This window comes from Dama dama, chromosome 9 (assembly GCF_033118175.1).
Source record: "Dama dama isolate Ldn47 chromosome 9, ASM3311817v1, whole genome shotgun sequence".
Lineage (NCBI taxonomy): Eukaryota > Metazoa > Chordata > Mammalia > Artiodactyla > Cervidae > Dama > Dama dama.
This window is the reverse complement of record NC_083689.1, coordinates 110093514-110117172: the sequence shown is the minus strand read 5'-3', so window position 1 is coordinate 110117172 and position 23659 is coordinate 110093514. Positions and strand designations below refer to the sequence as shown.

Genomic DNA, 23659 nt, shown 5'->3' with positions numbered 1-23659 from the left:
CGCAAAGAGTCGGACACGACTAAGCACACAGTACATACAAGATAATGCATGGAAAACATTTAGTTTATAAAGTTTCTGTAAAATAAACTCCTATTTCAACACTTAGAGCAGCAATATTATATTAAAAAGATGACTTTTTTTTTCTGTTAAAAACATGAGACTGGCCACATGGTGGGTCATGGCCAGAGAAATCCTTGCCTGCCACTGTGTGTTAGTCAGACGCCACCCACCTGGAAGTTCATTCAAGACTGCTGAGTTTATGCCTAAAGAAAGAGATGACTTCTAAGACCTAAAAGAAAATACTTACTATAGGATATCTGCTCAAAACAGTAAGACTGATACACCACTGAGTCAAGACATATTTACATAGCATCCACATTTGACTGTGCTCAACTTATATATATTTTTCTGGATAATTATAGCTTATTTCTTAAAAAATGTTTTTAGGTGGGAAATCATGCACTAATCTTAAAAAAGTATTCTGTCTTCCTAAACAGAACACTAACATAATTTTTCCTATTTTGAATAATTCAAAAATTTATGCTACGTTGTCTAGTTATGGTCTTAGGAACTAATGAAGATACTAGGCTATATTGTTGTAGTTGTTTAGTCGCTAAGTCGTGTCTGACTCTGCAACCCCACAGACAGTAGTCCACCAGGCTCCTCAGTCCATGAGATTCTCTAGGCAAGAACACTGGGATGGGTTGCCATTTCCTTCTCCAAGGGGATCTTCTTGACCCAGGGATCAAATTCACGTCTCTTGCATTAGGCAGGCAGATTCATTACCATTCAGTCACAGCCTGTAAGTAATGATGGTCCTGAAGGCACTACTATACATTAGTCCCCCATATCCACAGAGAATACATTACAAGACCCTCAGTGGATGCCTTTAGTAGTGGATAGCACCAACTCCTAGATATACATGCTTTTTCCTATACTAATGGGCAGGCAGTGTATAGAGCATGGACATGTTAGATAAAAAGATGATATTAGAGTGGGACAGTGCTGCTCAGATGGCATACAATTTAAAATTTATAAATTGTGTTAATTCTGGAATTTTCTATTCAGTATTTTCAGACTAATGTTGAATAACTGAAACCATGGATGGGGGGACTGCTATACTTTTTGGAACTTGAGTTTATTTTAATAGGCTTTATTGTTGTTAACAGGATGGCTTCTAACCTATTTTTTTAAGGCAGCACAACAGGGAAAATGAATAAGGTGAGAGGGTTACCTGTGAGTGACAAATTGTACTCTGGTGCATTGGCTATCTAGTAAACACTGGTTTATTGTATACTGGTTACCACCTTTGCTCCAGACAGCTAACTCTGCCAGACAAATGATGCAGCACCAGCTAAGTATCACTGTGTTTGTGTCTGTGTATATATATATTGTGTGTACACACACACACACACACACACACACACACACACACACACACATACACAATGTTCTAGGGGTGATCACTACAGGCTAAGAGTTAAAAATACAGGTTCTAGAAGGAGTGGTCTGAGGTTCAAATCCCAGCTTTCCACTCAGTACTAGTTTTACTAATCTTGGGCATATTACTTATTATATTAAACCTCAACCTCAGTTTTACTGTCTATAAAAAGAGGCTAACAATATTCCATATCATAAGACTGTTGTGAGAATAATATAAAATAGCATGTGCCAGGCAGAGAGCCTGAACAAAGTAAGCACACAAGAAATGTTAGCTGTAATTGTTAATTATACTACTATTATTATAATAGCTACTCAACTGTTCAGGTAAACTTGAGAAGTTTAAGACAGAATCTCTATGGCTTAGAAATAAAAGTTTAAGAGTGGAGTTTTGTACTATGGAGAACAGAGTATACACACTGACCAAAAAAAAAACGTACAAAATAGGATCAAATCAATTATATTTCCATACACTAGCAAAAAACAATCCAAAATGAAATTAAGAAATCTATTTACAATAGTATTGAAAAGAACAAAATACTAGGAAAAATTTAACCGAAAAAGTATGAGACTTGAATACTGACAACTATAAAAAATTGGTAACGGAAATTTAAAATCTAATTAAATGGAAAGCCATCTTATGTTTATGGATCAGAAGTAATATTAAGACGGTAATACTCCTCAAATTGAGGTGTGTAACCAGTAAGATCTCCATCAAAAACTTAGCTGCCTTCTTTGCAAAAACTGACAAGCTGATCATACTGAAATGCAATAGACCAGAAGAGCCAAAACAATCTTGAAGAAGAACAAACTTGGAAGATTCAATCATCCTGATTTTAAAAAACTTTACTACAGAGTGACCATACTCAAGACAGTGTCATACTGGCATTAAAAAAGACACAGACTCACTGAACAGAACAATCAAAGAGAACTGTGAATCAGAAAAAAGCCCTCATTCATATCAAACAAATTTTGGCAAAGGTACCAAGACCATTCAATGGGGAAAGAATAGTGTTTTGGGCAAATAACACTGACATAACTAGACATCCAAATGCAAAAGAATGAATTTGGACCCCTATATAATATTATACACAAAAATTAACCTTAGAAGGGTTACAGATCTAAATTTAAGAGCTAAAATTATGAAACTCTCAGAAGAAATTACAGGAGTAAATCTTCATGACCTTGGGCTAGGCAATGTTTTTCGGAAAACCGCAAAAATGGCTGGACTTCAAAATTAAAACCCCTTTATGCTGAAATGACACCAACAAGAAAAGGAAATGAGAGCCCATAGAACGTGTATGCTTAGTCGCTCAGTCGTGTCCGACTCTTTTTGCGGCCCTTTGGACTGTAGCCTGCCAGGCTCCTCTGTCCATGGGATTTTCCAGGCAAGAATACTGGAGTGTGTTGCCATTTCCTTCTCCAGGGGATCTTTCCGACCCAGGGATCAAACCTGCATCTCCTCCATCCCCTGCACTGCAGGTGGATTCTCTACCCACTGAGCATCAGCCCACAGAACAGGAAAAACTATTTGTAAATCATATATCTGATAAGGGACCTGTATCCAAAATATATAAGGAGCTATTACAATTCAAGAGTAAAAAAATAAGTAACTCCATTAGACAATGGGCAAGTCCTATGAACAGATATTTCTCCAAAGACACAGAAGTGGCCACTGAGCCACCGTGAAAGAGAAGACCCTGATGCCGGGAATGACTGAGGTGGGAGGGGAAGGGAGGCAGAGGAGGATACGGCGGGATGGCACCACCGACTCGACGTGTGTGCAAAGATGCCCAACACTGTCAGATTGCCGGGAAAACATGGAACAGAAGACACAGGGATAAACTACTCTATACCTACTAGGACAACTCCAAAATCACCACAGATGGTGACTGCAGCCATGAAATTAAAAGACACTTGCTCCTTGGAAGAGAAGCTATGACCAACCTAGACAGCATATTACAAAGCAGAGACATCACTTTGCCAACAAAGGTCTGTATAGTCAAAGCTATAGTTTTCCAGCAGTCACGTATGGATGTGAGAGTTGGACCATAAAAAGGCTGAGCACGGAAGAATTGATGGTTTTGAACTGTGGTGTTGGAGAAGACTCTTGAGAGCTCCTTGGACTGCAAGGAGATCCAACCAGTCCATCCTAAAGGAAATCGATCCTGAATATTCATCGGAAGGTCTGATGCCAAAACTGAAGCTCCAATAACTTTTGCCACCAGTGTGAAGAGCCAGCTCACTGGAAAAGCCCCTGATGCTGGGAGAGACGGAAGGCAGGAGGAGAAGGGGACAGTGGAGGATGTGATGGTTGGATGGCATCACCGACTTGATGGACATGCGTTCGAGTAAACTCTGGGAGATGGTGATAAACAGGGGAAGCCTGGCGTGCTGCAGTCCATGGGGTTGCAAAGAGTTGGACATGACTGAAGTGACTGAACAAGGACAGCAACGATCAAATGGAACAGACAAACACAGTGTTGCCGAGGACACACAGAAACGGAACTCTTACACACTACTGGTGGGGATATAAGACTGTGCAGCCACTTTGGAAAACAGGTTGTCAGTTCCTCAAAAACACTAAACAGTTACATTATGTTAGGTGATCTAACAAGGTATAAACACAAAGACTACAAAAACACATGTCCACATAAAAGCTTGTGCAGGAGCGTTATTTATAACACCCCAAACTAGAAACAAGACAAATGTCTATCAACTATCAATGGCTAAACAAAATGTGGTTTTATCTACGAAATATTATTCATAAAAGGAATAAAGTACGGATACATCCTACAACATGGATGAATCTTAAAACATGCTAACTGAAAGAAGCCAGTCATGGAGGCTGTGTATTATATGATTCTGTCCGTGTGAAATGCCCAGAGCAGGCATTGAGGTTGCCTGGGTTGGGGAGATGGAGGGAAAAGTGAGAGAATGACCATTATTGTTAGTTGGTATAGGGTTTCTTTTTTAGTGATGAGAATGTTCTAAAATCAGACTGATTAGATTTTGTGATAACAGCAAAATTCTATGAATACACTAAAACCCACTAAAGTAAACATTTTAAATGAGTGAATTTCATGGTAAATAAATTTTAGATCAGTAAAACTTATTTTGAAAAAGCAGAGGCAACAACTCTGCAAACCAAATTTGACAGTTTCTGTATACCCTAAAACCTGAACTCAGTGGAAGTGAAGTCGCTCAGTTGTGTCCAACTCTTTGTGACCCCATGGACTGTAGCCCTACCAGGCTTCTCTGTCCATGGGATTTTCCAGGCAAGAATACTGGAGTGGGTTGCCATTTCCTTCTCCAGGAGAACTCAATAGAAGACTTATGTTATTATCAAAAGAAAACAAAATAAAATATTAATAGAGTAAGAAGTTACAAGTTAACAGTGGCATTTAGAAAACTATATTTAAAAAAGGCTTAGACAGTACTCAATCAGACAAATATAAGAAATAAAGAATTTAAATAACTCCTACATCTTTAACTCACTAAAGATTTAGCTGAATCTTACTCCTACATTCAAAGAGAAAAGGAAGGCAGAAACCTTAAGATTCACGTTCACTGAATATAATACTATATACGCAACATAGTTCAGGTAACAAAGTATATTAATAAATGCTGAAATCCCCCTCAAAGGGTACTCTGAGTAATCCTATATTAAACAGAAAATTTAAGTAACCAATATACTACATTTAGTTTAGCAAAGCTTAACTTAAACCTTTAATAAGGTAAAATCTTACAGATTTTAAAATTTTACAATAAGTTTTAAATACATTTACTTTAAAATAAATAAAATAAGTTAAAATCTTAAAGATTTTAATAAAATTACAATAAAATTTTATTGAAATTCTAATAATTTTAAATCTTAAAATCTATAATAAAATTATATATAAATCTATATATATATAATTTCCAGCTTCTTTCCAAGCTGGAAAACTTTAACACTAGTAGGGAATAATTTCAAAATGTTAAACTATGTTCCTTGTTCTTTCAACGAATATTGCCAGCAATACACCTGAGTATAACCAGACCACCACAGGCCTGTCTCCCAGGAGGACACGCCCTCGCAAACACGCCGCTTACTGTTGCAGTTGTGTTGTCTGTCTTCAGCCCTTCTGGTCTGAGAAAGTGAGCGCCTATGGTGGATCTCTGGTAGTTCCAGGTGGAGCACGAGAGCTTACCCTGATGGCAGGCAATGATCCCATCCCAGTCACTCTCACGAGCTTCCTCTAAAACATAATTAAAATCACTCATTCATTCACCTGTTTTATTTAATAAGCATTTAATACTCTATGTTATAATTCAGCACTAAGATACAGTATGGTAAACAGGTAATTCCTGCTAACAATGAGTTTCCAATTGAACAAGAGATTTTTGATTGGAAGAAATTACAGTAAGATTAAGTGTCTTCTAAGAGCATTCAGGAGTTTACTAAGAAATCTGGGGAGAGTAATAAATGGCTCCTTGAAAGAAGTAAAACAGGTAGAAATTAATGGAGTGGGGGGTGTGGAGAGGAGAGGGACTGAGACCCACACACACGCGCCCAAGTGTAACTTGAACAAAATTAAGCACAACAAGTAAATGCAGTATTTTCCTGAGGGGTGGGAGGAGGGCAAAGCCACTGGGCCACATTACCAACAGTCTTAAAAGCCATGTTAAGGAGAGAAGACTCCACCCAAAAAGGCAATTAAGGGGTCACTGAAAAATTTTTGAGCATATGACATGAGGGTACTTAAAGTAAAAAAAAAAAAAAAATATATATATATATATATATATTATTACTCAGGTTGTTATAAATGGAAATGGTGCATAAACAATTATTTCTATGATAGTTTTCACTCAACAATCTTATCATCTATCTACATTTTTCTTAAAATTATTTCTTGGAATGATGCACTGCTCAAATGACACAGTTCACTAAGACCTCAGTGTGTTTAGATCTTAATTAAATTAGCCAAAGCTCTATGTTATCAGTTCTCACCTTTTTACATTAGTGACTTTCTTATACCAGGCTTATAATAGAATAAATTAAAAGAGTTACAAAATAAAATAGCAAATATTGTTTATTATAGTTTAGAGAGAACAAAGCCTAGAACAGATAATTTCCAATTATAAGTAAGTCATTTTCAGTCTCCACACAAGACGTGCATGCATTTGGGATGCATCCTGGATTCAATTGTTTGCTAAAACATTTATTAAAATGGAATAAATACAGAGATTAATATTAGATGGGCCCTCCAGATGCTTATTAGTATTTGTAAAAACATTTACGAAAATGGAGAAAATAAACACACAGAAGGAAATAAATGACAGGGCAGAATTCGAAACACAGCACAAAGCTTCTTACCAGCTGCAAACTCAGTGACAGGTGGAAGTCTCACTGACATGGTATTCTGAAGTCCTTTACGTTTGACTCGCTTTTTATTTATTAATCCTGGGGTTAGGTGAGAGGGGAATATAGCTATGAATTCTTCTTAATGAAAAATGTATATAAAAGAAAAGCTAATTCATTGAACTTTATATGTAAAGTTCAAGACATTCCCATTTAATTGAGGTACAAAATAAATATGATGTTATTACTATCTTAGTGGTATTAAAAACTGCATTAGAATATAAATGAAGAGACTTGCATTTACAATATTAGCAAAAAAAATTAGCAAATTATATTAAAATATATAAAATACCACTGAGTAATCGTAAATATGCAGGACCAATAAGAGAAAAACTAAAAGCTTTCACTGAGGAACATTAAAGACAACTTGAATGCTGGGGATATATCATATTCCTAGATGAGACAATTCTTAAAGATATCAAAACTCTCCAATTTGATTCTAAGAATTATAATTGTGGATATTGATTTAAAATTGATTCTGAAATTCATCTGGAAGTATATACATGTATGAATAGCCAGGATATTAACTTACAAAGAAGTTTAATTAAAAATAAGCCTGAATATTTTTGTTTAACAAACAAAATCTTTCAAATGATAAAAACCATGGGCATGAACAGAGAATTAAAAAATCCCTTCTGGTAGAAAGATGGGACTCTTCTTTGATGCTTTCTGTAAGCTCCTTTCCATCTTTAGATTCTGCATTCCACAGATGACACCACCCTTATGGCAGAAAGTGAACAAGAACTAAATAGCCTCTTGATGAAAGTGAAAGAGGAGAGTGAAAAAGTCGGCTTAAACCTCAACGTTCAGAAAACTAAGATCATGGCATGCGGTCCATGCCATGCCAAAACTAAGTTCATGGCAAATAGATATGGAAACAGTGGAAACAGTGGCTGACTATTTTTTGGGGCTCCAAAATCACTGCAGATGGTGATTGCAGCCATGAAATTAAAAGACACTTACTCCTTGGAAGGAAAGTTATGTCCAACCTATACAGCATATTAAAAAGCAAGAGACATTACTTTGCCAACAAAGGTCTGTCTAGTCAAGGCTATGGTTTTTCCAGTGGTCACGTATGGATGTGAGCTGGACCAAGAATTGATGCTTTTGAACTGCGGTTGGAGAAGACTCTTGAGAGTCCCCTGGACTGCGAGGAGATCCAACCAGTCCATCCTAAAGGAGGTCAGTCCTGAGTGTTCATTGGAAGGACTGATGTTGAAGCTGAAACTCCGATACTTTGGCCACCTGATGGGAAGAACTGACTCATTGGAAAAGACTCTGATGCTGGGAAAGATTGAAGGTGAGAGAAGGGGACAACAGAGGATGAGATGGTTGGATAGCATCACCAACTCAATGGACATGAGTTTGGGTGAACTCTGGGAGTTGGTGATGAACAGGGAGGCCTGGCGTGCTGCCGTCCATGGGGTCGCAAAGAGTCGGATACAACTGAGCGCCAGGACTGAACTGAGCAGATGGCCCCAGTTGCATTATCAATGTCTTCTGGGTGGTAGCGTTATGTTCTTACCACCTAAGACACCTAACTCCTCAATCTCACAGCAGCACTTCAACCACTTCTACAGCAATACTGACTTACAATCTTACTACTGCTCTTTCATATAAGGGAATTTTATTTTATCCTAAGAAAGAGGAAATTTAATAATGAAACCTCCTCTGGTTATCTCCCAGACTCTTTGAGATGATTTTTTTTTAGACCAATACCTTTTTTTTCCATTTTGCAAAAGACCTACCATGTCCCAAGCTCTTGTTAAATTTTTCATGTACCGTGGAAAACGACTGAAGTGTTCCATCCTGACCTGTTGATATACACAGAATATGTCTAATCAAGCTTCATCAAAACAATGGACCACTTGAATCATGACGTTTATAAAATTAGATTCTATAAAAAGCTTGAAGTTAGTTGGCAGCACTTTAATAGGAAGCTGATTGTAACTACCTCATGTATAATATTCAACTGCCCATGGAATGCCATTTAGTAAAAACAAAGGATAAAATGAGGTGCTAATAAATGCCAGCAGATTATCTGAAGAGGCAAGGGCCACATTTCTGGAATCTGTCCATTCTGACTCCAACGATTACTAAATAGAATGACATTCCAAATAAAAGTAATATCAGCTAGTGTTTCCTGAAGTATTCAAAAACAATCACCTCATTTTACTCAGATTTTCAAGTCACTCAAAGGGACATCTGAATCTAAAAATGTATAAATACCAAAGCTAATAAATATCAAACACTTTGTTCTCATTACTTGCTGAATTAAACTAATAGCACAAAGCAGAAACTTACTTGCACTAAGAATTTGTTGTCCATTTTGTCCATAATATCTTATTTTGGTAAGAGGAGCACTATGCCCCATTCTGAATCTCAAAAGCCGGCCTTCACCTGCAGGACCATCAAATATCCATATCTGCCAAGAAATTAAAAAAAGGTAAGGTTTTTCCCACAATGTGTCAAGTGATCTGCAAGCAGTCAAACCATCTTCTACATAAATCTAGTGGCATTGGGTAATGCCTGCAGACCACTGATCCTGGAGTGCAGGTTAGGGAAAAGATAAGCTGTCCCACTCTCTCCAACTCCAGTAATCTTGCCTGGAAAATCCCATGGACAGAGCCTGGCGAGTGGCAGTTCATGGGGTCACAAAGAGTCGGACTCGACTGAGCGACTGAGCACAGCACAACTCTCTCACTTCGTGAAAATCCGGCAATCTGCTACGCCTTCTATTTCATCTGTATCCATGTCTTATCCCATGTTCCTTTCACCCTCTAGGTTTCAGGCTGATACATCAGAGCAGGCTTGTAATAACCCAAAGTAAGGTGGTAATAACCACAGTACCCTGAGAGCGTTGTCAGCACCATTTGTGACCAGAAGCGGCTCTCTGTGGAGAAATGTCAGTCCGGCAATCGCTGTAGAATGTGCATTTCTCATTTGATTGATTAACTTTTTGTCTTCTAGATCCCAGAGTCCAATATGGCCACATGGGCTTCCAGCTGCCATCACTGGGTGACCATCTGTTGTTAAAATAGAATAAACTAATAAAAACATGCACCATCAAACAATTAAACTTAATAATTCTTCTCTCCACTCTTTTAATCCATAAATATAAATTTAAAATAAAAGACTATATACCAATAATCTACCAATATTCCTTTGGCTCTTTATATTCCAGTATTTCATTCATTTCTATTAGATTAAATTATAAGCAAATATTAAGAAAATTTCTATGAACTTAAAAGTAATACATCTGAAGTGTTCTTAATTTTCATCCATAAACAAGTTGAGAGTTACCTGTGCGAAATGAAATCGAAGTAATAGGTCCCCAGTCTTGACGAAATTTCATTAAAGTTTCATCAAATTTAATGTTGTGAATGATAATCTGACCCGACATGAGACCAACAGCCACAACATCTACAGCCGGGGCCTGAAAATTAAATGACTCAACTTTTCATTTTTTTAATCAAATAGCTTTAATAATACTGATGATCACATCATTATTTGTTACCAAAATAAGTATTGATAATGGAATATCTTTCCGGAGATGGCAAAAACAATGAATATTGGCATTCTGGCATACTTTAATTGATATCTGGCATGGAAGTATTTAGGAATGATTTTTCCAAATTACTTCCCAGCTTCAGTCTGGTAGTCATCATCACTTCCCCACCCACAGACATAGTTAACTTGCTAAGAAAACAGCCGTAATACATAGGAGCTGATATGTGAAATCAATACAGATCATTATTGCCTGAATGGAAACAAACAAGAGACAACTCTTAGACAACATATAAAGGTTCACTGTATGCATGGCAACATAAAAGGCCAACTACAAAGGAAGTGAAGAATGGTCTATCCAAAGAATACAAGGAAAACCTATAACCCATGTTAAAAGGCAAATAGGTTATACAATTAGTCTGTTCCAGCTCTAATAGTCTATGATTTTAATCTTCATTTTATACAACAGTATTACATACAGACTCTATACTACATTTCTGTATTTAAGAACAGAAAATCAATGTCCAGTACCATTACAAAATGGAATCAGGCTAAACATGTAATTAATTTGCCATCAAGTAACTAGTATGCATAAGACCCTGTGTAGAAGCTGGTGATACTAAAACAAATATGATGGCTGGCCCTCAAAGAACCTAATCATCACCTTTGGGATTTTCTGGGTAGGTAAAAGCAGAGCAAGGTGATGGAAGTGAGAGAATGAGGAATGTGTATAAACTGAGCAGGTATAGGCAATGGATATTTGGAAAGATAAGGTACATGGCCTGTATGCATGTCCAACATGTAAGGTTCTTTGCAGCAATACAGCCATTCAGACATACAGTTCTACAAACTCATAAAGACAAAAACAGTTATTTCTGGAAGAGTCCAGCATCTAATAAACAATTAATACTGGGCACTGATTGAAGGTAGGAGGAGAAGGGGATGACAGAGGATGAGATGGTTGGATGGCATCACTGACTCAATGGAGATGAGTTTGAATAAACTCCAGGAGTTGGTGATGGACAGGGAGGCCTGGCGTACTGTGGTCCATGAGGTCACGAAGAGTCGGACACGACTGAGTGACTGAAATGAACTGAACCGACCGATTAACTCAAGCTACAAATCTTAACACACTGACAAAGTTCTCTGTATGACCTACAAACTCCCTTGCTTCACTGAAAAACCTTATCTCCACTCTGACCAAGGCACTGGACTCTATATGCTTACAAAATGATTGGTAAACATGGATTCAGCCAACCACAGAATTAAGAGACTAATTCCAGGCAAAAAGGTTTCCACAAATATTTATAGATAAAGGTGTTGTTTTCAATTCTATTTCTAAAACATTGTTTTTCAGGGTAATATTTATTAAAAAACTAGACTATACATTATTTTGTCTTTAGGTCCACAAATGTGGTTGGTTGGCCCCTGAAACTGAAAGATCCTACTACTGCCTTCATTTCTTATCTAACTTAACAGAAAAATACTAACCTGCTGAAGCGCTGTCACTCCAACTTTCCATCCCGCAAAAGTATATAGAAGTTTACTACAAAAGGAAAAATAGTTGAAAGCCATTTTTTGGGGGGGAGAAAAATAAAATTAACTACATATTAAAAAATGATATAGTAGCTATTAATTAAATTCTTACTCTGCCCCACATTGTTCCAAGTAGGTATATTAATCTATTTAATACTCAAAATAATGCTATGAGGTAAACAGCACCATTTTTCAGATTAAGAAACTAAGAAAGTTAATTACATGAAAAAATTAAGTTACGATTACAAGGCTAATATTGACAGAGCCCAGACTCAGATCCTAAACTGCTAAGAACTATGATACTATGCAGCCTCTTAGAGAAATTAAAAAGAGAAAGAAAAAAAATACATAAAAACTATTTTATATGACAGATACAATTTAAAATAAAATCTTAGAATACAGGCAGATCTCACTTTTTACCACAGTGTGATACCAGAAACGTAATACAAAAAAGGAGTACTACTTGGTGATAGACAGGGAAGCCTGGCGTGCTGCAGTTCATGGGGTCACAGAGTGTTGGACACGACTGAGCGACTGAACTGAACTGACAATACTACTTGTATGTTACATGAAAACAGTGATGCTGCTCTGAATTTCAGAATCAAGCCATGAATGATAGTTTATAGAGCAGAGATACCTGAGATTGTTATAATGACAATAAAATATTTATTCATATTTTAAATTCTTTAGGCACAGATTAGGTCACTCTCACACAAAACCTAAAGAGATAACCCTGGGGCAGAGAATATTCCCATCATTATTTCCCAGCCTATTACAGAATAGGTAGTCAATGAAATTTGTTAAGCTAAACAGAAACACTGATTTAAAACTAATAACTAATAAGATAAACATTAAACCTCTGAAAATCTTATTTTCCCTTTCGAATTTGTAAGGGCTTTGGAAAGGAAAATCTGGATGGTCAAACATTTCTGATTGCTCTTTTAATGATTATACAAAGAAAACTGAGCTACCACTCTTTTCGCTGGATAAGTGTGCAAATACCAGGCAGAGGTGCTCACCATCATTTATCTAGCCCCCTAACTATACTAACAGTGTTACAGACATTCATCATGTTTATGCTTGAAGATGAATATGCTTTTACCCTGAAAACCATACCTAAATGCTAGCAGTAAATAAACACTGATTTGTGTCGCCATTATTGAGAACTAGAAGCTGTTTAGTGACGATTTCAATGATCTTGTGTTTTAAAGCCTTCATTACAGTTTTATTAATTCTTTAGTGACTAAGGTTATTAGTATATAGTTTTTAATGAGCATTTATGAAGCTGCCTACCATGTTCCAGGACCATATCCCAGCTTTCACATATGTGATTCCATGAGTAACAACCCCAGGAACAGGTGTATTTACTGAAAACCCTCCAAAAAAGATATAAAGGAAAGGAGAATTGAGAGACTTAAGAATGCTTTAGGGAGTAATAGATGAGGATAAGGTAGGAATCACTTATGTTCTAAATACAGAGCTTACTTGGATTTTACATTCCATAACTGGAGGCTTCCTTGTTCACTGCCAAGAAGTATTTTATTCAAGTAGGTACTTGGGTGCAAAATTGCAGAAATTTTAAATACTGATTTATCAAAAGACAACTGTAGGTATTCTTCTACAAAAGTAAAGGTTATAGATAATAAATAAAACAGTTTATTTTAAAATATTTTTCATACACCCATATATTTAGCACTTAAAATCTACCATATCAAAGATTTATGTACTAATATAAATCAAAGACATATACTAACTAATAAACATTCCCTGAGAAATTAAACAAATGTGATGAGGGGTGACTTGCAAATTTACTTAGATTGTTAAGAATTTCCTAAAAGTTCTAATATCAATCCTACTTAAAATTTTACTCACTGCCAAACTGGTTTACGGGGTGAAAATGAAAGAGTTAAAAAAAAAAAAAATGACACTAAGGGATCAGACTTAGTATTTTATAATTTAATCAAGAGGCAGCTAATGTTCCGAATGAAGTGCATGGGAGGGAAGGAGCAAATATCTGAAGAGCTTGATCAGCTCCTCAAACGTAAAAAGTCAGAGGCAAACTTAAATGAAACTAAAAACAGGCCTTCTCACATTTACACAGGAGACCCTCAAACAGAGGATGGGAAAAGAACTTGCAGCCCTGTTGAGTGGAAAATGGCACAACCTGCTGTCTTTTGCTGCAAGATCAAAACATTTTTTGAAATATCACATGCTTAAAATTCCTACGTGTGAATTTTGTTTTCTACTTCACAGTTCATCTATGATGAAAACACTTTCTCACTTAATTTCCCAATGAACTTGAGTATCAGAGAACAAATACTTCTCTTAAACTTTAGTTTCATTCCATCTGGCTGCTGCACACTCCAGGAGTATGTGTACCGCAATTTAAAGAACATAGATAACAGACGAGAATTACAGAATCTTTTACTTAAATATTATTTTAAAAGACTCTTGCCTCTATTTGTAACTAGCAGTCTTACTTAAGATCACTACAAACAGCTCCCTGAAGACACTGTGCTGCTGCAAGAGTAACAAAAAGCTGGGTATCAGTGTCAACAGAAAGCTGGCTGAACTCCTGTTATTAGAATCTGACTTGTTAGAGTCAGATTCTCTACCTTCATAAAAGGTCTTTTAATATCCATCTGCATGGGGACTATGTTTGAAATTCTGTTCCCTCCACTTAAGCAAAGAAAAAACAAGAGTGGCTAATCTAAGAAGAACATGGAATGACTGCCAGGACGGCAATCCCTAAGACTTTTACTAAAAATAAACATACTACCTTACAAAAATGAGTTAATCAAGAGGTAACAAATGCTAAAAATGCACACAGACCAAAAAACTTAAAAGCTTTAATTCATGATAGACCCCACAGTCTTTTACCTGATGAAAGCTGGGGTTATTCTGGTGATAAATTTCTAAGCTTTGGTGATAACACGGCCCTATAAACATAGCTCAATGACACTGTTTAAGAAAATCACAATTAAAGGACACTGACTCATATTCTTAGAAAAAGGATGTTTATTTTCCTTCAGATGACTGGATCTTCAAGTTTACTATTACAATCTCACTTACAAAAGTTGAAAATACAAGCCAAGTATTACTCAGGTGTAAATATACACCAAAATTCACCCCACAGAGAAAATATCACATGTCATTAAACTTGGAGAACTATAATGCAAAGCTTTATAAACAGCTCAACTAGCTAACTAAAACTGCTTAGCAATTTTTTTTACTTAGAACCCTTTTCCTTATATACATTAAAGATTCTTAAAATTTTTTTACTGCTTACATTTGAAATCTCTGGTATAGAAGTTATCCTTACAGAGATATTTTAGCTACACACATACTGCTCCAAGATAAAGCAATAAATTGGTTAAATCTTACCTTCTGAATATATGTGCCAAATAATAAGAACGCTGTCAGTATCAACAGAGATAACATGATCCCCAAAGGGTTGCAAAAGACAGATTTCCGCCTTATGACCTTTAAAGGTATGTACTACCTGCAATGTCAAAATTCAAAAGAATTTCAAATTATTCATTCATCATGTAATATTATTCATATTAACAACAACAAAAAAAAAACTCACGCAAATCCTGAAGATGGTCACATTAAGAAATGTCCAACTTTCGATTACCCAAGGTTAGATCAACAAATACAACAAACAAGTGTCAGGGAATGTTTGACGGGAGGATGCCTACGTGCTGTCTCTCATGAGTCCTTTGTCCCTCTTCAAGCGAAACAGCACGCTGCTCCCAGGGACTGAGGTCATTGTGTGAGGCAGGCTTGGGTCTCCTTTAGTAAACATTCTCTTTAGGACAAAGCTGCTTAGTCTCGTTCCCCTTTCTTGAGATATGGATTGTGTCCTGACCTTGTGACTAACATTACCCCTTGTTCCCTTGGTAACGGTTGCTGTACGTTTGGTTTTCTGATCTCTATCATTCCCGAAAGAAGTTTCTTGTACCACAGCCTATATATACTCATAGGAAAATCATTAAAGCACCTTTGCTCCACCAGAGCTTAGGTCCCCGGGTCTTTTTTGTCTCTTTCTCTCTCTCTCTCTCTTTCACTTTCTTATCGTCGACTCCGTACCACAAGGTTCTGGTCCATTAAAGCACCCCAACAAGCGAGGAATCACACGTTTTCACCTGCTCCCCCAGCAAGTCCAATTACGAAACATGGGTTAAGAACACAGAAATGAGATCTTTGAGGCTCAGCTTTTCAACCAAGCTTAGGGAGAAGGCATGCAAAGAGCTGCGTCCCTCAGCCAACCCAACCAGCACAACTCCATGCATTCTAGAAATGCGGGATGTTCTAGAAGGCTGACCTCTACAGCCACCACCAGCTGGCTTCCACAGAAGACAAGGGAGGGCGATATACGATACTTCTTCCCTACAGCTTTCTGTCTGGACACAGATATTTTTACCCTGACAGCAGTAGCTGCACCCTCACTAATTACAGTCTCTTCCCCCATGGTTTCAGTTCTCACCAGGCTCCAGGAACGCTATTTCTTCTCCTCCTCCCTCTGGCCCTAGGGATGGTAACAGTTTCCTACAGTTCATAGTCTCTGATACCTTTCTACTCCTAATTTGTACATTTATCTCCCAGGAAAACCTACAAACTGCAATATTTTGAACAAAAAAAGGACCCAGACTCTGTAAAAAGAAAAAAACTTTTACTGACTGTCAAAACAAAAACTCCCATTAAAGAACTTTAAGTTGCCTTCCTCTGCCATGGGTAGAGATGATGGAAAACACTGGGAACAAACATCATTAGCCTGAGTCAGACTTTGAGAAGTACAGTAATTCCATCACCTGGCTATCTAGCCATCCCCATGGCCACATTCCCTTTCACTCTGGACCACTAGCACCAGGTCATCTCTCAAATTAGTCATCCCAGGACAAACTTAGAAACCAATGAGTAGATTAAGACAAAAAAAGATCCTCCCTTAGTAGAGATAGCAGAGGATCTAGCCTTTTCTGTAGGCAACAAGCACCTGGGTCTTAGAAAATGAGTCATGGGCTATGATGTTCATAACGAAAAAATCAATCCACATCAAGCAATGGTACAGATGTGAATCTCTTAGGAAAATATTTTCAAAATACTCTTGAATGAATCCTACCCCAACCAAATAAACAAAGTGGACAACTCCAGAGATGGGACCTGGTTGGAAACAAAAAAGCTGTAGTAGTTAGCTGCCCAAATGATTCTAAGGTTGATCCCAGGCAAAGAAAACTGAACTAAAGCATCACTTTTAACTGATTATGAAAATTTGATGAAATCAACTTTCTCTTCCTCCAGCAGAGTGAATATACATTAAAAAATAAAAAAAATACATCGAGAGTGTCTCAGACGAAGAAGAGCAACATTAAAGTTCCCTCCCACTACCATGACAATCGATCACTGACTGCAAAAGACAAAATAGTTCAAAGATACAAACCTCTTTATTACGGGCGAATGCAGAGAAAACATTCCCATAAGCAGCAAAGACTAACCTCCCATCAGCTGCCATACAGCAGATGTCCTGTGGGACAGAGTTACCTGGAAAAAAAGAAATATAAAATGAAAAAATTAAACATATTTTTTAAGAAATAATGATATTTAAGATTGTGGAACAAATACAAACTTTAATTATGCCATGTAACATCTTTCATTTCTTATAAGTTAAAAATATATATGTATGACAATCAGAGCATAAAATTTAGACTTCAGTGTTATTTTAGACATCTAATAACAACAATCACATTGAAAATATGACATCACCTTGACTTTCCCTAAGAGAATTAATGTCCAGTATCTGCAGACACAAGAACATAATCCTAAAGAATTGAGAAGCTTTTTGAGGTTATTTGGGGGAAAAAAATCCTCGCTAAATACACAAAACTCTGGCAGATGGTCATCTAATCTCCATGTGAATGCCTTCAGCAACATCAAGCTCCTAACAACTTCAGAATATTTTAATAGTAGGTCAAAACTGAGAACTCTTAACTCCACTGTTTGGAGTAACTTAAAAAAAAATCCCATATGATATTCTACCTTTCATGAATAATATGGTTTCCACTTAATCTTCTCCAAGGTAAACATGCCTATCACCTCCAGCCATTTCTCATGACAGGATTTCTTGATTCCTCTCTCACTACCATGGTCACATGGGCTTTTACTTTTTATTTCCCATTTTGGGGGCAGGACCGTTAAAATATAGAGAATTGTTTTAAGTATCTTTCCTGCTGTTATTCTATTTTTATAGGTTTATCATTCACTTTAATATTGCCCTTCTACAGCCTTCTATAATCTTTTTAAAAAATTAAATTTATTGGACATACACTCTAAATCCATATAGCTCTGTTTTTCTTACAAAGATCACATTTGATGGTGAAACTAGAATCTCTCAGTCCTGGCAAGCTCTTCATTCTATGAAAGAGTTAAAAAAAAAAAATTCTTCCATTGCAAAAAAACATCAAAATGTGGGAAAAAGGAAAACTCTTTCTTACAATGGAATGATAGAATCAGAAAATCACTATTTGATAATCATCCTAATAACTCAAGTGAGAATCACCACTAAATGATAGTCAGCAGTACATGAAACTTTGAACAGTAAAGACTAGTTAAAGTGAAAGTGAAGTTGTTCAGTCATGTCTGACTCTTTGCGACCCCATGGACGGTAGCCTACCATGCTCCTCTGTCCATGGGATTTCCCAAGCAAAAGTACTGGAGTGGACTGCCATTCCCTTCTCCAGGGGATCTTCACGACCCAGGGATTGAACTCGGGTCTTCCTCATTGTTCAGTTCAGTTCAGTCGTGTCCAACTCTTTGCGACCCCATGAACTGCAGCACGCCAGGCCTCCCTGTCCATCACCAACTCCCTGAGTTCACCCAAACCCATGTCCATTGAGTTGGTGATGCCATCCAACCATCTCATCCTCTGTCGTCCCTTTCTCATCCTGCCCTCAATCTTTCCCACCACCAGGGTCTTTTCCAATGAGTCAGCTCTTCGCATCAGGTGGCCAAAGTATTGGAGCTTCAGCTTCAACATCAGTCCTTCTAATGAACACCCAGGACTGATTTCCTTTAGGATGGACTGGTTGGATCTCCTCACAGTCCAAGGGACTCTTAAGAGTCTTCTCCAATACCACAGTTCAAAAGCATCAATTCTTCGGTACTCAGCTTTCTTTATAGTCCGATTCTCAGATCCATACATGACCACTGGAAAACCCATAGCCTTGACTAGACGGACCTTTGTTGGCAAAGTAATGTCTCTGCTTTTTAATATACTGTCCAGGTTGGTCATAACTTTCCTTCCAAGGAGTAAACATTGTAGGCAGATGCTTTACTGTCTGAGACATCTGAGACTGAGACAACTGAGACGGTAAAGCGTCTACCTACAATGAGGAAGACCCGGGTTTGATCCCTGGGTCATGCAGATCCCCTGGAGAAGGAAATGGCAATCCACTCCAGCATCCTTCTTTGGGAAATCCCATGGACGGAGGAGCATGGTAGGCTACAATCCATGGGGTCGCAAAGAGTCGGACATGACTGAGTGACTTCACTTTCACTTTCAATGTATCTTACCACATGTACTTACTACATTTATTAGCTACAAAGGGCAAGTCTTTAAAAGAAGCTGCTTGATAAATGTCACCTTAACCAAATGATCAAAGTTTTCACTGCCAGGAAAAAGACTAACCAATAGCATGTGCCTCCTGATATGGTTCACTGAGAATTCAGCATCATTTCTTTGTTACACTTGCAACACTGCAGAACCTGAATCTAATCCTAAGTATCAGAAAAATTCAAATTGAAGAATATTCTTTTAAAAAGACTAGCCTACACTACTCTAAAAATATCAATGTTGTAAACCACAAAGAAAGAAATGAACTAGTTTAAAGAAGACCTAAGAGAAATGACAACTGTAAGTGACAAACAATCCTGTCCTGGACGTTTTTGTTAGCTATGTACATTTACCATAAATACATGCCTAAGTCTTTATATGTTTCACAATTCTTAAATTTAAGTCAAAATTTTAAAAGAATGTTAAAATATACTAAACACGCACAAATTCAGGATAAAGACTATACTTACTTACTGCAACCAGACTAAGTTTCTGAACCTGTTTTTAAAAAAGAGAACAAATGATTAAATTGCTACTAACAAAAAAATTATTATAATAATCTAGCACTTAAAGATTAAGCTCTAACCTCATACATAAATTTGCTATGTGGTCCTTCCTTAAAAAGACACTTACTGATGATACTAATTTTCATTATTAGCCAATTTTCGCTCAGTTCAGTCGCTCAATCGTGTCCAACTGTTTGAGGCCCCATAGACTGTAGCCCGCCAGGCTCCTCTGTCCATGGAATTCTCCAGGTAAGAATACTGGAGTGGGTAGCCATGCCCTTTTCCAAGGGATCTTCCTGACCCAGGGCTCAAACTTGGGTCTCCTGCATTGCAGGCAGATTCTTTTATAGTCTGAGCCACCAGGGAAGCCCATTCTCATTATTAGGAAAGCTTATATTTTCTACTATTTCATCAGTGATGGAAGAGTAGGCATCGTGTATAGTTTTGTATATGGGTCATGTAATACATATTTTAGGAGAAGGCAATGGCAACCCACTCTAGTACTCTTGCCTGGAAAATCCCATGGACAAAGGAGCCTGGTATGCTGCAGTCCATGGGGTCGGGAAGAGTCGGACACAACTGAGCGACTTCACTTTCACTTTTCACTTTCATGCACTGGAGAAGGAAATGGCAACCCACTCCAGTGTTCTTGCCTAGAGAATCCCAGGGACGGCGGAGCCTGGTAGGCTGCCATCTATGGGGTCGCACAGAGTTGGACACGACTGAAGCGACTTAGCAGCAGCAGCAGCAATACATGTTTTAAGGCTTTGCAATCTGTGTGGTCTTTGTTGCAATCACTCAACTGATAATATATCACAGAAGCAGCCACATATGGTAAAAAAAAAATGTTCATGACTGTATTCCAATAAATTTATGGATATATAATTATAATCTTTAAAACTGTCACATGCTGTGAAATGTTCTTCTTCGATTATTTCCTGGCCATTTAAAAACATCAAAACCATCTAGCTCAGAAGCATAGAGCACAGAAGGGTATAAGGAGGAATTCAAGAAAGTGACAGCATAAGACTAAAAGTGCCCTTGAAGATGAATTAAATAATCTATGTTTCTTAATTGAGAGTAGAAGGATGTCTCCATCCCACTCAAAATCTGACTGTACTACATCCCACTACTATGCAAATTTTACTTGGAGACTATGCTAATATTAAAATAAACACAGACAGAAAAAAACAAATAAAAATGTCATTGGTCGTACAAAAACAAAATGTTGGCAGAATTGGCTTGCAGGCTGTAATTTGTGGGTCCCAACCTATGGTTACTGATCCAGCCATGGGAAAGTTACTCAACCGCTCGTGCTTCAAATTCCTCACCTAAAAATTAAGGATTAAAATAGGTCCCTAATTTTATGGGATTATTGTGAGGATTCAATGAGTAAAATTTGTGTGAAGAGTTAGAATGGAGTCAGTCATACAGTAAATGGTCAATAAGTGTTAGGTGCTATCACCAACACCGTCTCCATCTTGGAGATGGCCTTCCCTTTCCGTTCCTCACTTGCTCTTCCACTAATTCTACCTGCTACCAACAACCAGTTCTTCTTGCTAACAATCCATCTGATTTTCACGGTCCTTCAAGGAAAGCTTATATTTTCTAGAAGTACAACTTTACATCAGTTCAGTTCAGTCGCTCAGTTGTGTCTGACTCTTTGTGACCCCATGAATCGCAGCACGCCAGGCCTCCCTGTCCATCACCAAGTCCCGGAGTCTACCCAAACCCATGTTCCAGGAAAAGTGCTTAATTAACACCAACTAGTCTTAACCTCCTCCGCAAGGAGGGCCCCACCTTTCACAGAGCATACTTTCATCTGGAGAAGACAAAAGAAACAAGGAAACAGCAACAAAAGGCATTTCAAAGGTTGATAACGTATTTTAGAGGAAAACCCATCAGTTATAAGCAGGAAGGCCTTGGGCAAGTAACAGTTTTTTCTGAGATTTAGTCTCCTAGTCCATGTAAGGGTGCTACAAAATAACGAACATTCTTCTTAGAAAGAAATGCTGCAAGGGTTAGAGGATGTGGCACCTCTGAACTTTGTCATGGTGGCAGAAAATAGATGCTAAGGGGAAGTTTAGGGAAATTAGTCTGCTATCAAATGTGGACAGTCGCCTAAACCGTAACTAATCTCACCCTCCCCAGTTATCCCAGTGTATTTTAGCCCTCATCTCTAACGCGGTTCCCGTCAGGAACTGCACAATGAGATGGCTTACAGCTCTTTCTAATTAAAAGGGGGCGGGGGAGCAGTTTCCTTCACCGCATTTATTTCCAACCAACACTCTGCCGCTGAACTCCGAGGTTCTCCAGGACCGCCCAGCCGGACCGCCGCCGGGGCTCGTCGCAGTCCGACGGCCAGCGCGGAGGGCGGCGCGACCCCGGGTCACTCACGTCGTAGGTGTGGAAGCTCTTGCCCACGCACGTGGTCACGTAGAACCGGCGCTTCAGCGCACTGAACCGCACCGCGTGGGGAATGTCGCTGCTGAAGAGCCCCAAGGCCCGGAACCCCGCGAAAAGGGCGCTGGCGGTACGTTCGCCCGGTCCCTGCTCCATCGCGGCCGCCAGTGGCTGCCTCGCGCCTCCAGTCCCTGGGAGACCGCGCGCCCGGGCCGGTCAGAGCGTCTCGCGCGGTACAACCGTCGGCCGGCGCTTCCGGCGCCCTAGCGCTTCCGGTGCTCGCTGCCAATCGAGCGAACGGAGGCTGTCTTCGGTGCAGCTGAAAAGTAGCTCCCTGCGGGACGCGAAGGGGAGTCACCACTTGGGTTCCGCGGCCCCAGTTAAGCGCAATTGAGGGCGTTCCCCGCCGTCCCGGACTATCACACACTGCTGCAGATTTCCCGCGGGCCTGGAGGGGCGGGGCCGAGGGGAAAGCCCGGCGGGCGGGAGAGTGAGGGGACGTGGAAGTCTTAGTCCAGGCTTTCCGGACGGACACGTCTAATCTGACTGCGGCTGGGGCACGTTTCTAAATGCCCGGGGCCTCCCGGTGGCTCGGCGTGAAGAGTCCGCCGGCAGCGCGGGAGACCCGGGCTCGATCCCTAGGTCTGGAAGATCCGCGGGCGGAGGGACCGGCTGCCCCCTCCAGTGTTCTGGAGAGTAACAGGGACTGTGTCGTTCATGCGGTCGCAAAGAGGCGGACACGACTGAGCGACGCTCACTTTTTTAAACGCCTTTATCTTGTGGAGATAAGTGTTTATGGATAAAATTATACATCTGGGAATTTGCTTTCAAAATAATTGGAGATGCGGTGCAGGATTTATATGACCTGCATGTTTTTTTATACGTTTATATTAAAGACTGATAATTGTTGAATCTGGGGAATGGCTGCTTGAGAGATCATAATGCTGCTCTTATGCTTCCGTATGAAATTGAAATTTGCCATAGTAAAAAAGTTTTTGTTTGTATTCGACAGAGTTAAGGTAAAATATAAATTGGAATATTAATGGATTAATTTTTTACCTATGAGCCATAGAAATATGTACAAATGGTTTTAATTATAAGGTAAACATTAAGAATGTTCTAAATTGTGTACAATGCAGATGCTGTATTTATCATTGCAAAAAAAAGTCTTCTGTCCATATTGGCAATTTGGGGGGAAAATGGAAAAAGTTTCCTGGTCAGGACTTTACAGTTCATAAAGCCTTTGATAATACCCAT

At 38.6% G+C, this 23659-nt stretch overlaps 1 protein-coding gene across 2 annotated transcripts in view; it reads right to left on the bottom strand.

The window, feature by feature from the left end:
• WDR36 (WD repeat domain 36) overlaps positions 1-22682 on the bottom strand; it is a 42237-nt gene extending 19555 nt beyond the window's left edge. Inside the window, exons 1-12 of one of the 2 annotated variants that reach the window (XM_061152132.1) lie at positions 22397-22682; positions 19964-19991; positions 17325-17425; positions 15269-15386; positions 13370-13502; positions 11840-11894; positions 10145-10277; positions 9692-9867; positions 9146-9266; positions 8590-8655; positions 6797-6883; positions 5533-5678 (exon numbers count right to left, since the gene is read on the bottom strand). In XM_061152132.1, coding sequence (XP_061008115.1) covers positions 5533-5678; positions 6797-6883; positions 8590-8655; positions 9146-9266; positions 9692-9867; positions 10145-10277; positions 11840-11894; positions 13370-13502; positions 15269-15386; positions 17325-17425; positions 19964-19991; positions 22397-22558 — 1326 coding nt within the window. In that variant the 5' untranslated portion in view covers positions 22559-22682. Of the gene's footprint in view, positions 1-5532; positions 5679-6796; positions 6884-8589; positions 8656-9145; positions 9267-9691; positions 9868-10144; positions 10278-11839; positions 11895-13369; positions 13503-15268; positions 15387-17324; positions 17426-18207; positions 18236-19963; positions 19992-22396 lie in introns of those variants that run through there. The other variant, XM_061152133.1, reaches the window with a different exon arrangement.
• Between the last annotated feature and the right edge of the window lie 977 nt (positions 22683-23659).